Source organism: Pipra filicauda, unplaced genomic scaffold, assembly GCF_003945595.2.
Source record: "Pipra filicauda isolate LSUMZ 115617 unplaced genomic scaffold, ASM394559v2 scaffold86_size2582843_pilon, whole genome shotgun sequence".
In the NCBI taxonomy this organism is placed as follows: Eukaryota; Metazoa; Chordata; class Aves; order Passeriformes; family Pipridae; genus Pipra; species Pipra filicauda.
The window spans coordinates 937,212-950,387 of record NW_024105053.1 but is presented as its reverse complement, the minus strand read 5'-3'; the positions used below and the strand labels follow the sequence as shown (position 1 = coordinate 950,387).

Sequence of the window (13,176 nt, the reverse complement as noted above, 5' to 3'; positions counted from 1 at the left end):
AGACTGAGCACTGCTATACTTGCCCTTGCAGGAGCAGTGCAGGGTTTAAGGATTGACTCCATAAATGGCATGGAATACCATAGGGTTTGTTGTTATCTTGTTAACCTCAAGCTGGGTTAGAGTTCATACACTGAAAAGTTCAGTTTGGATGAAGTCTGTAAGAAGAGATGAACAAAAAATGAGAAGACAGATATGCACATTCCTTAGATGAATACGAGAACTCAACTCTTCACTGTACTGTCCCTCTAGATGTTTGCAGCCTCCTGATTCAGCAGACGCTGTTCATGGAAAAGATCCTGTTAGCAAGGGGACATACTTGTTTTTATGTCTCTGACTCATTACTGGAGTCGATTCTGACTGTAATTGTGCTCTGCTTTTGGAACTTTTGAGTCATGGTATGATTACATTTTCCAGAAACATAGTCTTAAGTGTTTTGAACTCACTTTGTCTGATTCGTGACTGAATCATAGCCTGAGAAAGTTGTCACTGCTCTTAGGACTTAGACATCTTCAGCTGTTAACAGTGTAGGTGTCAATGTCTTCATATATCAATATCTTCATATGTTATTATTTCAGATTATCTTCATGCTGAAGATAATCTGAAGAGGCATAGTTGAATAGTTGCAACCCATCCAGAGTTTTTCATGTTTATGACTTCTACAAGCTGTTGAATAAAAAAACTTTTCAGTAAGTCAGAGAAGCTGGAGAGAACCTGCTATGGAGATCTGTTAGTAATGCACAGGTTGAGAAAGCTAAATAGGAAGATGGAGTAGAGGTTGGAGAGAAATTCACTGAACATTCAATAATTTTGTAAACAGTATCTGTGTTGCAATCTATCAGAAGAGTTTTAAAAGGAAACAAGCAATAGAAACATGATTATGAGAGAATCTAAGACAGAATGTAACAAAGCCTGACCTTTAGTTAGAGTTGTGCAGGTTTGCACCAAGAGCTAGGAAGTGGTCTTAACCATAGCAACTGTAACACAGCTTTTAGGTTTAAACTGTGGCTCCTGGCCCTACTTTGCACTAGTGTTTGCACTCCCTTAAAGGTACCTGAGTAAAGTCTGTGACAGTCTGTTCTTTTTTGTGCAGAACAATATTGCTGTGCGTAACAGATGTGTTTGATACACTGTGGGAGTGTAGATTTTTCACAGTTTTGGGTCATAAGCTCTGTATATTTTTTTTTTAGCAAACAGGTATCTACAGCTCAGCAGGGGAGGAAGCAACGTAAGTGTCTTTTTAAACACAACGTGGAACCCATAGTTAGGTGTTGTGGTACAACCAATCAGCTGGAGTGATTAGATGTTGTTTTTTATCTCCAGTTTTGGAATCCAACACGATGGAAAAGAGAATGACTGTGAGCCTGTTGGAAAACGCCCGTATATTATGTCCCGACAGTTGCAATATGATCCTACTCCACTCACCTGGTCGCAGTGCAGCAAGGAGTACATCACGCGTTTCCTAGAGTGAGTGAGCAGGTGGTAGCATTTGCCTGAATTGAGTACAACTTAGGATGAAATGTTTATGTGGAGTTTAAAGTAAATCTTGTACTATTATATTGATAGATGGGCGGGGGAGCGGTTTAGTATGCTCGAGTTAATTACTATGGAAGGCATAGCACAAGTTCTGTTATAGTCCTGTTCTCTGGAAGTGAGCTCAAGTCTGTCATATTGGCTCAGGTTTGGTGCAATCTACAGCTTTTTGCAGTTACCAGGAAGAAAGGAGCCTTTCCGTCAACACTTGACAAAACTTTATAGACTTTGCCTTTGGCCACAACGACATGTGCTTGGCTTCAGTGACTTGTTCTTTTTAAGGGCAGCAGTATGGTATAACTTTAACTGGAATGTATGGAGTTCTCTGAAGCCACTTTGCAAGCCATAATGATCTCATGATATTTCTGCTTTGACAAGCTGTATTTTGCCTTCGTAAACCATCCCTTACTAGATGAAGTAACTAATTTGTTAGCAGCACTCCAGCATCACTTAGCTGGAATCTGGAAGTATTATTTCCAAAGGCCATAAGCAAGATTACCTTTAAGAGTTAGATGTTGAAAGTCTGTATAGAAGTGTCATAAAAGCGTGGTGGTAGGTTTTTTTTTTTTAATATGCAGTTTTTGGCTTTTAGCCGAGGGTGGGGATTCTGTCTGGATGATATCCCCCAAAAAGAAGTTTTAAAGTCCCCAGTCATTGCTCCTGGAGTGATTTATGACGTGCACCACCAATGCCAGCTTCAGTATGGTTCCAATGCTACCTTCTGTGAAGATGTGGACGTAAGTGCTCTATGTTTTTCTTCATTCTCCTAATAAAAATTTAAATTTCTTGAGTGGCATGGAAGTGCAGTCAGTGAACCTCAGCTGCTAACTATAAATGCAGCATGTTCAGGATCTCATAGGCTAGATGTGCTGGGATTGCCTAACACTGTTTTAATTCTGCTCTGCAGATTCTGAAAGTGAGTTGTAGCACTTTTTACCTTGTATTTCATCTCTACTGAATCTGAGCCGTAACAATTGTTAAATGCCTGTCCTTTAGCAGTGGAGTAATTTTGTTTTCAAACTTATAATACTGATCTTTTGTAAATTACCAATGCAGATTAAATCTCATTTAAAAAAAATTCTTCAACTCTACAGCTTCCAACTGACCAAATCACTCTGGAAACAAATCGTTAGTTCCAGGAAGAGTTTTCTGAAGAAATCAGGGTTGTGCTCTCTGATTTTTCACACTTTCAGTGGTCTAAAAATAAAAGAATATTTTAGCCCATGTGAAAAATATTTATTTTGAAAAATCTTTATTTTCCCATCAAACATTAGATTTTTTATGCAGAAATGCATAGTTTGCAATGTACCCTCTCTGGGGTCTCTCTCACAGAATAGCAAAACAGTGTTGTTTGAAGATGCAAGAGAGCAGTATAGTCACAGCAATGCAACTCTCACAAGATCTAGGAGCCACTGCAGAGTAACAGGTTATATTAGCTAAGGTGCAGTGGTATGGTATTTTACCTGTACCTGGCATGTCCAGAGCTCTTTGGGTCCGTAACAGCATTTTCCTACATAGAGCAGTTCAGAAACAGTGTTTTCAAGTGCTAGCCTAGCTAAGAGATCACTAAATTTTGCAGCAATGTGCAGTAAATATTGGAGATAGCATCCAGCTTGCTTGTCGTGTTAGATGCAGAAGGGGTGCTTTGGCTCTCGGCAGTGCTGGTATGAGCACAGCTGTGGACTGGGGACTGCTCATGTTGACTGTTTATTCCATTCAGATAATTATGTGTATCTTCATCTACCGTTCTATTAGGGAAATTATTTCTGATTAATCTTTTCAACCTTAATAGATAACGTGATTACCAGTCTTGAACTGCAACTACTGAATCTGAAGCAGGTATTGAAATATTGCTTTCATTACCTGCTGTTCTAGTTTCCTCAGTTACTGTAATTCGTCTGTTGGTACAGATAGAAAATTAAGATGTAATTTTGCAGTATTGGTTCAGTCTGTCTCTACTTGGATTTGAACCTAATAGGCCTTTACATTCGACATCCCCTGATTAACCAATTTTACAGCTAGACATATGTCACAAAATTAAGTGGTATCATCTCATTTTGCATTTTACTGAGAGGCCTGTATTTTGCTGGCAGCTGCACTGGCAAGAGATGGAATTGTGAATAGTACAGTCTACCTGGAATGTTGAATCATCAGTATTGTCCTTTTTTCTATGAGGTCTGACTGTTGTTTGCCTTTCCTCTATTCACTTAATCTTGCTCACTGACAAGGCTACTTTTGTTTTATAACATTTAATGTCTGGCTGAATTTGATCCACACGTTCTTTTTGAGAGAAGAATCTGCATTTAGCTGAAGATGCCCTAGGGGTCAGTGATTACACTTAGCAAAAATAATGTTTATAATTCAGATAGTGTTTTCCACAAACCATTTAGGTTCATGGAAAATTCTCTAAGCCTCATCCTGAAGTACATAAATAATGTCCTTCTAATAAGGTAAAGAAAAACAAAATAAATATTAGGTGGAGGAATTTTCCAAGTCATAGCTAGATCCACGGCTTCCTTTAGAATGGTCTGTAGGAGCTCAAATTCCTCATCTTATTATCCTCTCTTTATATCCAAAACTTGCACTGACTTCCGTGACACCAGGTTTATTTGGATTCAGACTGTAATCTCATAGATTGGTGTAAAGTGTATATTCATGCTGCTGATGAATAAAAAACACTTGCATTACAGTGAGTCCATGGTAGTCATGAATTTCTGCCTGTTACCTCCAAAGGCACACAGTAAATGGGTCATTATCTCATACTGTTGTTATTTCGGTATTCTTAAAGATGGAGAGAAGCTCTGATACATGGAGATCAATATGGAAAAATCCTTACAAAGCTGAAGAATTTCCTCTGTAAACTCTTGACTTTGAAGTCTATGGGTACACCTCATAAAAAAGTAACTGCCAGTGGAAAGCTGTGTTCAGTTTCTGTGCCAGTTTCTTGGGTATCTGAGGCACAGTGCAAGAGTACACTTTATACATTAAAAACTCAAAACATGTTCTATATACAAGAGTAAAAGATGAATTTCGTAATGAGAGAAAATTCATCAGCTGGAACACTTGAGTAGGTCTGCCTTAAGAACCTGACAACAGTGGCTTCACAAAAAGTTAGTAATGCCATCCTTGAACTGCAAAACAAAGTTTGACTTGTGTACATTGCCTTAAAACAGCTAAGAGAGCCAAGATTCAGTGCCCCAGATGTATTTCAACTGGAGATTTGGAGTGCTTTGAGATTTTCTGGGCTATCAACTTTTTTTTCGGTGCTCTAGATAAACAGGGTGAAGACACAATGGAGAAAGTAAATAAAAGGAACTCTCTGAAAGCAGACTGTGCCCAAACTTAGCTATTTTAAATAGAAGCTAATCAGAAATGAGCAGCCAGGTTTTGTATTCCCACTTGGCCAAACATTTCTGCTAGCTCTTTGGGGCTGCATTTTTGCAAGTGCCCAGTTTATATGCTGGCTCCCAAATTTGGCATGTGACTTGCTCTGAGAATCCCAAGAGGAGATCCTAATGGGATCCTTCTTATCAACTCCTTTTTCTAATGACACTTAGCTGCCCCTGCTTCACTGGTTCATGCAGCCAGCTCTGTTCCCTTTCCAGTGAGGGACTCTGCAGTCCAAATAGCCTCAGTCAAGACCTGGCCCAGAGCCCCTGGGCTTTTTCTTCTGTTGTTTCAGTTGGGAATGCACAGTCTCCCTGAGAGCCTTGGTTTCTCTAGCTTGGAAGTGGTTTTTCACACAAAGCCCCTGATCATTCAGGAGTTCCCAAACATGGGAGGCTCCTGTATGTCAAACGAGAGAAGCTGGTATACATGGGAACTGAGGAGGGAGGAATAGCCCTCATTGTCTATCCTTACTCTCTAGAGAATAGTTCTGATTGAGTGCAGCTGATTTGATATATGGTAGATGTAATGTTTCTTGCCCTGCTTGCTTTGTTGACTCTCAGGAGTTTCTGTCTCTTCTGTGGAGTTGACCACTGCACATGGAGCAGCAGCTGGAATCTTGTGCTTTACTGGCAATCAATTGTACAGAGCTGGCACCAGTTTCTGAGTTGCTTAATATGTAGATGTCGATGTCCACTAACCAGAGACCTTACTCTACACAGCCCATTATGCTTTTTTCTCTGCCAGCTTGCCTGGACTGTTTTTTTTTAAGATAATTTCCCTGCCATCTGCTTAGCTGATGTTTTAAGAGACCTGATCACTTTTTCCTCATCTAGTTTTGGGACCTCCATTAATATTAGCTGGCTGTTGTACTTGGAGACATGATATTGTTTGTACTTACCTGGCTGGCTGCTGTAACCTTCTTTGATTTTGCTGTCTGTTTTCAGGCAGAGAGCAATGCAAAATTGAACATTGTATTTGTTAGTACTCATCAAATGAAAAAGTACAATCTTCTGTTCACCTGAGCTATAAAAAGTAGTGGCCAAAGTCTGTTAAGCCATTGCTGGGAGCAGCTGGGAGCTGAGCAGCCAATGAGGAGAATATTTGTACAGAGAATGCACTTGATAGTATTTACCATTGTTTATTTGTCAAATAGTCCCTTCTTGTACAGTAAGAACAAGTACCTGAATTTGGACCCTTCATGGGTTCTAACTTGTGGAAAGCCCCAAACATTTTCCTCTGGAAATACAACCCTTACAAGGATTTGTAAGTGGTTGTACAAAACTGAAGGAGACTTTCGAAAATCCTGGCCATAGGAGTTCAGCCCTGCTTCAGATTGCTGCCGTTTTCTTTCTTTTTCAGAACCTTTGCCAAACACTCTGGTGCTCGGTGAAAGGCTCCTGCCGCTCCAAACTGGATGCAGCTGCGGATGGCACTCGGTGTGGAGAAAACAAGGTGACTGTGAGCCACGCTGCTGGCAAGCTGTGCTGCCTGCAAAAGGGCAGCTGAGGAGTCATGAATAGCTCTGCCATTGTTCAGAGTGAAAGAAGGTCATCCTGTGACATCTCCATTCACATTTCCACTTAAGTGGAACTGAAATAACCTTCAGAACCCAAATGACGAATAATTCACAGTAATATTTCCTGTGATAATGATCTTAAGCTGCTTGTGCTTTCTCTTCTCTCCTCAGTGGTGCTTCTCTGGTGAGTGTATTACAGTAGGCAAGACTCCCGAAGTAATCCATGGTGGATGGGGGATTTGGTCATCCTGGTCCCATTGCACAAGAACATGTGGGGCAGGAGTTCAAAGCGCAGAGAGACCCTGCGATAACCCAGAGTAAGCTGAGTGCACAGTCATTTCTTATCTTTTATTCAACATCCTTCAGGTACTTAGGACACTGTAAGCTCTTTTGTATGAGACTGTTACTGGCAGGTGCCACACCAACACAGACCATGAAACCTCCTTCCCAGTTAAGCATACCTCTGTGAAATTCAGCTGGCTCATCTTTTGCAATAGTCATCTTGTTCTTTAATCCTCGCCCTCCATGGACCTTATTTCTAAACAAAATCAAAACCCCCAAACCCTATTGTTTAGCATTCAGGCTTTGCAGAAATTATATAAATACTATTTTATTAGTACTGCAATGAGTAAATAAATGTCCTCAAGCACCAGCTGAGAGCAATATCTATCAATCTGACCTGAGAACTCATCTTTCATGTTTTGTTTTAGTCAACAGCTTTGTTTGAGCTTCAGATACGTGAGTTGTCAGGTACAGAACATGAAAGGCAGAATTAGCGGATACATATCTGAGTTAATGACTCTACATCTCATTTTCAGAAATTACTAAAAGGGTACCTAACAGCAGAAATAATTTGTCTTTTCTGAGCAAACTGTCAAATGTTCTGGAAAGTATGGGATTTTAGGGGGTCCCTTTGATAAGTTAACTTCTTGTGAGCTCAGCTGGGTAGTGCCAAACACTGCTTTGGGATACATAGATTTTTGTGCTCCATAATGAGGTGTTTGAGTACTTAAACATGTGAACAGTATCTCTGTGATTCAGATTCACCTTGTTGTGCCACTGGAACCTGAAATATATTCTTTGTTTAAAATTATTTTTTTACACAGAGACTGAGGTCCCAATCTTATTGTTCCTTTTGTAGACCACAGTTTGGAGGAGACTACTGCACTGGAGAAAGGAAACGCTATCGCATGTGTAACATCAACCCCTGTCCCAAAGACTTGCCAACCTTTCGTCAGATGCAATGCAGTGAATTTGACACAGTTCCCTACCAGAATGAATTCTACCACTGGGTTCCAGTTTATAACACAGGTATGAAGCTACAAATATTTTTTTAATGTTTTATATAAAAAGTCAAAGTTACAGACCCATGAGAAACCATTTTGAGGGCAAGAAGTCACTAAATTGTTTGTCTTTTAATTAATTAGAAAAATCTGGTGTGCCTTTGTGTGCAATTGTACTTTTTGTTTGTACACAAAGGCAGTGGTTCTCTACACGTAGGTGTTTTTTCAGAGCTCTGGTGATAATGGCTGTAACTAGTCCAGTTCCTGGGAAGAAGAACTGAGCACTGAGAAAAGCTGTTGAAATCATGTCTGTGCTCATTGTTTGTGGTAGGCCTAACCCATGTTTTCCAGTGTCATCCACAGAACAAGGGGTAATGGAGTGTAGAGCTGCATGTTTGGACCTGCAGGCATCACTGTACCCAATATGCAGAACTGTTCCACTGCACAAATGTGTCTTTACTATTTCCAAACTCAGATCTGCATGGTAGGTGTACCTGGCACCACACTGAAGAAGTAATGTCTCAACAGGTTCGGTATCATGCTGCTGTGTATTGTAGAGACAGAGTTGATGACTCTGCCTTATAACTTGCTTTGTAACAGCTAGTTACGAAATACAAGCATAATAGTTATTATATGCAGTATATTGTATATATTATATGCAGTATATTATATATGCAGTTTGATTCTTGGTGTGTGCATAAATGTAAGGTATAGATTATCCAGCAGAATCACTGGATAATCATTGGATAAAGTAGAATTGTTAGGGTTGAAAGGGACCTCTGGAGCTCATCCAGTCCAACCCCCCTGCCAAGGCAGGGTTACCTAGAGCAGGTTACACAGGAACACTTCCAAGTGGGGTTTGAATGTCTCCAGAGAGATGCTCTCGGACATTCCTATTCCTATTTTTCTTCCTATTTTCTATTTCTATTCCTATTTCCTTATTCCTATTCCTATTCCAGTTCTGTGCCACCTTCAACCTAAAGAGGTTGAGGTAAGACTTCTTGTGTTTTAGTTCTTTGGCCATTGTTCCTTGTCCTGTTGCTGGGCAACCCTGAAAAGAGTCTGACACTGTCCTCTTGGCACCTGCCTTTGAAATACTTACATGAATTAATGAGATCCCCTCTAGGACTTCTCTAGGCTAATCAGGCCCAGCTCCTGCAGTCTCTCCTCGTAAGAGAGATGCTTGAGACCCTTAATCATCTCTGTGGCCTTCACTGGACTCTATCCAGTAGTTCCTTGTCTTTCTGAGGAGCCGAGAACTGGACTCAGTACTCCAGATTTGGCCTCACTAGGGCCAAGTAGGAAGGAGAGGATCACCTCCCTTGATCTGCTGGCCACACTCTTCCCAGTGCACCCCAGGATACCACTGGCCCTCCTGGCAGCAAAGCCACACTTACCGGCTTGTGGTCAGCTTGGCACATCCACCAAAAGTCCCAGGTCCTTCTCTGCAGAGCTGCTCTGCAGACCCCAGCCTGTGCTGGTACTTGGGATTATTCCTATCCAAGTGCAGGACTCTACACTTGCCCTTGTTGAACCTCATTAGAATTTCCTCCAGCCAGCTTTTCAGCCTACAGAAGTCCCACTGAATGGCAGCACAGCCTTCAGGTGTATCAGTCACTCTCCCCAGCTTCATATCATCACCAAACTTGCTAGCAGTGTATTTTTTATGAAAAAATAAGCCGGTTAAGGTAGTGAAGATCAAGGTTAAAGTTCCAGTTTCATTTGTCAATAGTATTTTTCAGCATGTTCATTGCATTTTCAGTTATTGGGAGTTTTGAATTGGTTTCCTAGATTTCAGCTACTGTTTCAATTTCATCTAAAAAATTGCAGATGAACCCAGAGCAGACAGACTTCTAGGATAATTTCCAATGAAAGAAAATATGGTTGATAGAAAAAGCTTTTTTTTTTTGGAAGGACTCCCATTAGAACCCTGGCAAATGATAACAGCCTAAGGTTGAGACCAAAACCAAACTCTTAAAACATTTTCTGCAGTCACCTGCCATTGAAATTAGAGTTCCAGACCTCTGTTAATCAGGGTGTACCACTGCAGGGGACAGCCTTGGCTTTGTTCATGTCCTCTCTTGGGCAGTGCTACAGAAGTGGTAGTTCTGCGTGTGCACTTGTTGCAGAAGGTCTGTTTTTAAAGGGCATTAAGAATCATGAAACAAATGCTTCCTGCACACTGTAAGGCATAGCATTTTAAAAGTAAATGCTTCCTAATGAGTCTGATATATTTCATCTGGAACATCCTTTGCAAAATCCTTCAAGTACCAAGAAAACATCTTTTTCTGTGACTTAAAAAGCTTTTCAGTTGTTTTCACCTATTTTCTCAGCAGCCAGAATTTCAGCCTATGTGTTTTCCCCATTATCTATGAGGTCCTTAATATTTGCACTTTCAGTCTTACACTCTATTAACGGCATTTGAAGTGTTTTCTTGCTGCTAAACTCTAAACTTAAAATAATACTGGCTTCCTCAGACAGTCAGGCTCTCCTAGTAACACTCATATAAGCAGAGAGTTGGACAAATTCTGTGCTGGTCCTTCATCTGACATCATCATTGTATAGCTGAGGGTGGATGGTTCTTATGGGCACACTTCCCCCACAAAACTAAGCTGGTTTTGAGACTTACCTACAATGTCCACCATGTTGTGAGTACACACTGTCAGTGTATACCAGCTTCCCTTACTTTCTCCCTTTACTTGTGCAATCCAATATTAAAGATTTTTAACAGTATTCTGTCAATACTTTAGCTTGCTGCCAAGAAGGTTTGGGCTTTTCTGTTGGGTTAATCCTGGCTGGACACCAGATGCCAACTAAAGCCAGTGTGTCACTCCCTTCCTAGGCTGGACAGGGGAGAGAGAATATAACAAAAGGCTTGGTGGTCAAGATAAGAGCAAGGAGAGATCAGTCTCTGGCTACTATCATGGGCAAAACAGGCTCGACTTGGGGAAATTAGTTTAATGTATTACCAATCAAATCAGAGAAGAGTAATGAGAAATAAAAATCAAACTCTAAAACACCTTCCATCCACTCCTCTCTTCTTCCCAGGCTTAACTTGACTCTTAATTTTGTCTATCTCTTCCCCCACAGCAGAGTAGTGGGATGTGGAATGGGGACTGTGGAACTTCAGCTCTGGCACCTGGAGCACTTTCTCCCCCTCCTCCTTCACTGACCTTGGTGCCTGCAGAGCAGTTCTTCTCACACATTCTCACTCCTCTCTCCTGACAGCAGTTGTGCAGCAGTTTTTTTCCGTTTCTTAAATACATTATCCCAGAAGTGCTGCCACCCTCGCTGGTGGGTTTGGCCTTGACCAGCAGCAGGACCATCTTGTATCTGTCTGGCATTGGCTCTGTCAGACATGGGGGAAGCTTCTGGCAGCTTCTCACAGAAGCCTCCCCTGCAGCCCTCCCCACTACCAGAATCTTGCCACGCAAACCCAATACAGCTTGTGTTTTAGTGTCAGTCATTTTAAATCCTGTCATGCTGCACATGGGATATAAGGGGAAAAGAAAAGTAAGCTTTCCTAAACCCTGAGTACACATACAGATTTTGCGTGGATGTGTCAAGCTGAGGAGATGAATTCCTGAGCTAGACATTCTGTGACATTTTAGACATTCTGTGTTCCTTCATCCTGCTGGAAAAAACAGTAAATTATCTGGATGGTCACAACTCCATCTTCTGGCTTTAATTTTGTAGTTTACGTAAAGCAGTTATAGTAAATGTCACATAACTAAACAGTCTTTTCTGTTGTGTAAATTGTACCTTCACAAGAGGATGAAGACTTTTTTTGAATAGCTTATGATTTAGTATACAATGATGCAACAAACAGCTTTAACAAGCAGCCTGGCAGAGAAGTAATAAATTATGTCTTGCTATTACCTAGGCTGCCTATGTTTAAGGTTCCAGTTCAGAATTTTCTGTTTCAAATGACTTTGTGCCTGTTGGGAAACTCGCATAGTCCTTTTATGGAATTGTTCTGGACCGCAGAAACATATGTGCTCAAGCTGGAACCTTTGAGTATCTCTGGGAGCCTTAAAATGATGAGGACTTTCAAGTTCAAGGGTGACTAAACCATCCAGCAGTTCTAAGCAGGATATTTGCTGAATTTTTTTCATGACCCAGGCCCCTATTCTGTCAGTTTAGTCAGACTTTGGGGCTAATCTACTTCTCTTGCCATCAGGCTGACCCCACATTTGTTTATTTCATACCACTGACAAATTCCATTTATATGAATCTGATAGCTTCTCAGGGTTTAACTTCCGTGTACAAGACCATGTGACTAACCTTATTATCATGTAAATTTAGTATTCTGTAACAACCTTTATCTTCTCAATCAGTGATAGGATCATTTAATATACTGTCAGATAGGGATTGTGTTGTTAAACTGTTTTAAATTTCGTATTTATTTCAAAATATGTCTGTGTATCAAGTAAGATCAGTTCTCATACAGGCACAGGGGCTGAGCTAACGACATGAAATAATGTTTCTCCTGTCACTGTTTTAAAATAAAAGTAGTTTCTTTTGGAGTTCCAAACTTGGCTAAAGTGATCAAGTAGCTTCACCTGAGCTTCTTTCCCCCCATTTTGTCCATTTTGGTAATTGTCTTTTCTAATTTTCTTTGGTTTGGATTTCCACAGCTAATTCTGAGTTCTCATAGAGGTGAGGGTTTGAAGAGAAGAGGCCCACCTCTTTTCTTCCTTGTGAAGGAGGGAAAAACATTGAAGCCTTATCTTCTGCTGACAGACACATTAATTACATCCTTCTTAGTCAGGTTAAGCTGGATCCTTTTTGCATGGGAGCTCATGGGAGTCAGCTACGAGGTAAACAAATTTAAATTGGGAAGGAAATATGTTCCTTTCTAGTTATCTTCATGTTGTTCTGTTTGCACATGGTGAATCTGAACTTTGTTATAGTATAGATGGGGGGGGAAATCACATGTCAGCTTTGCTGGCTTGCTTCCTCAGTCCATTCTGATTACAGATAAGTCACTGGGCACTTATGGGAACTCTGTGGCTTGGGATTCCATTACATCTGGGTTTCTCCCTTGCATCAGAGGATTGATCTTGTCTCTGGTCAAATTAGCAGTATAATCTTGGTGAAGGACGTGGGCACTACGTAAAAGAATAGATGGAATTTTTCTAGGCTCCTAACTGTTGGTGGCACCTCAGCTGAAATCTTATGTCCAGATAGGAGCAAAGTACTGGCAGAAGGATGCAGCCAACTGGAGGAGGTTTACAGGAGAGCAACGTGGAAGTCAAAAAGTCACTGAGGGACTTTTTTCAAGGATAGGATGTAGAGATAGGACAAAGGGAATGGCTTTAAACTGACAGAGGGCATGTTTAGATTAGAAATAAGGAAGAAAATCTTGACTGTGAGGGTGGTGAGGCACCAGAACAGGTTGCCCAGAGAAGTTGTGGATGCCACATCCCTGTTCAAGGCCAGATTGGATGGGACCTT

General features: G+C 40.9%; 1 protein-coding gene across 1 annotated transcript in view; it reads left to right on the top strand.

Moving 5' to 3' along the window:
• Nucleotides 1-13,176, top strand: part of ADAMTS12 (ADAM metallopeptidase with thrombospondin type 1 motif 12) — a 141,300-nt gene that overhangs the window by 76,637 nt on the left and 51,487 nt on the right. The window contains exons 8-12 of the mRNA XM_027745609.2: nucleotides 1,321-1,464; nucleotides 2,123-2,267; nucleotides 6,280-6,372; nucleotides 6,608-6,753; nucleotides 7,578-7,747. Coding sequence (XP_027601410.1) covers nucleotides 1,321-1,464; nucleotides 2,123-2,267; nucleotides 6,280-6,372; nucleotides 6,608-6,753; nucleotides 7,578-7,747 — 698 coding nt within the window. The remainder of the gene's footprint in view (nucleotides 1-1,320; nucleotides 1,465-2,122; nucleotides 2,268-6,279; nucleotides 6,373-6,607; nucleotides 6,754-7,577; nucleotides 7,748-13,176) is intronic.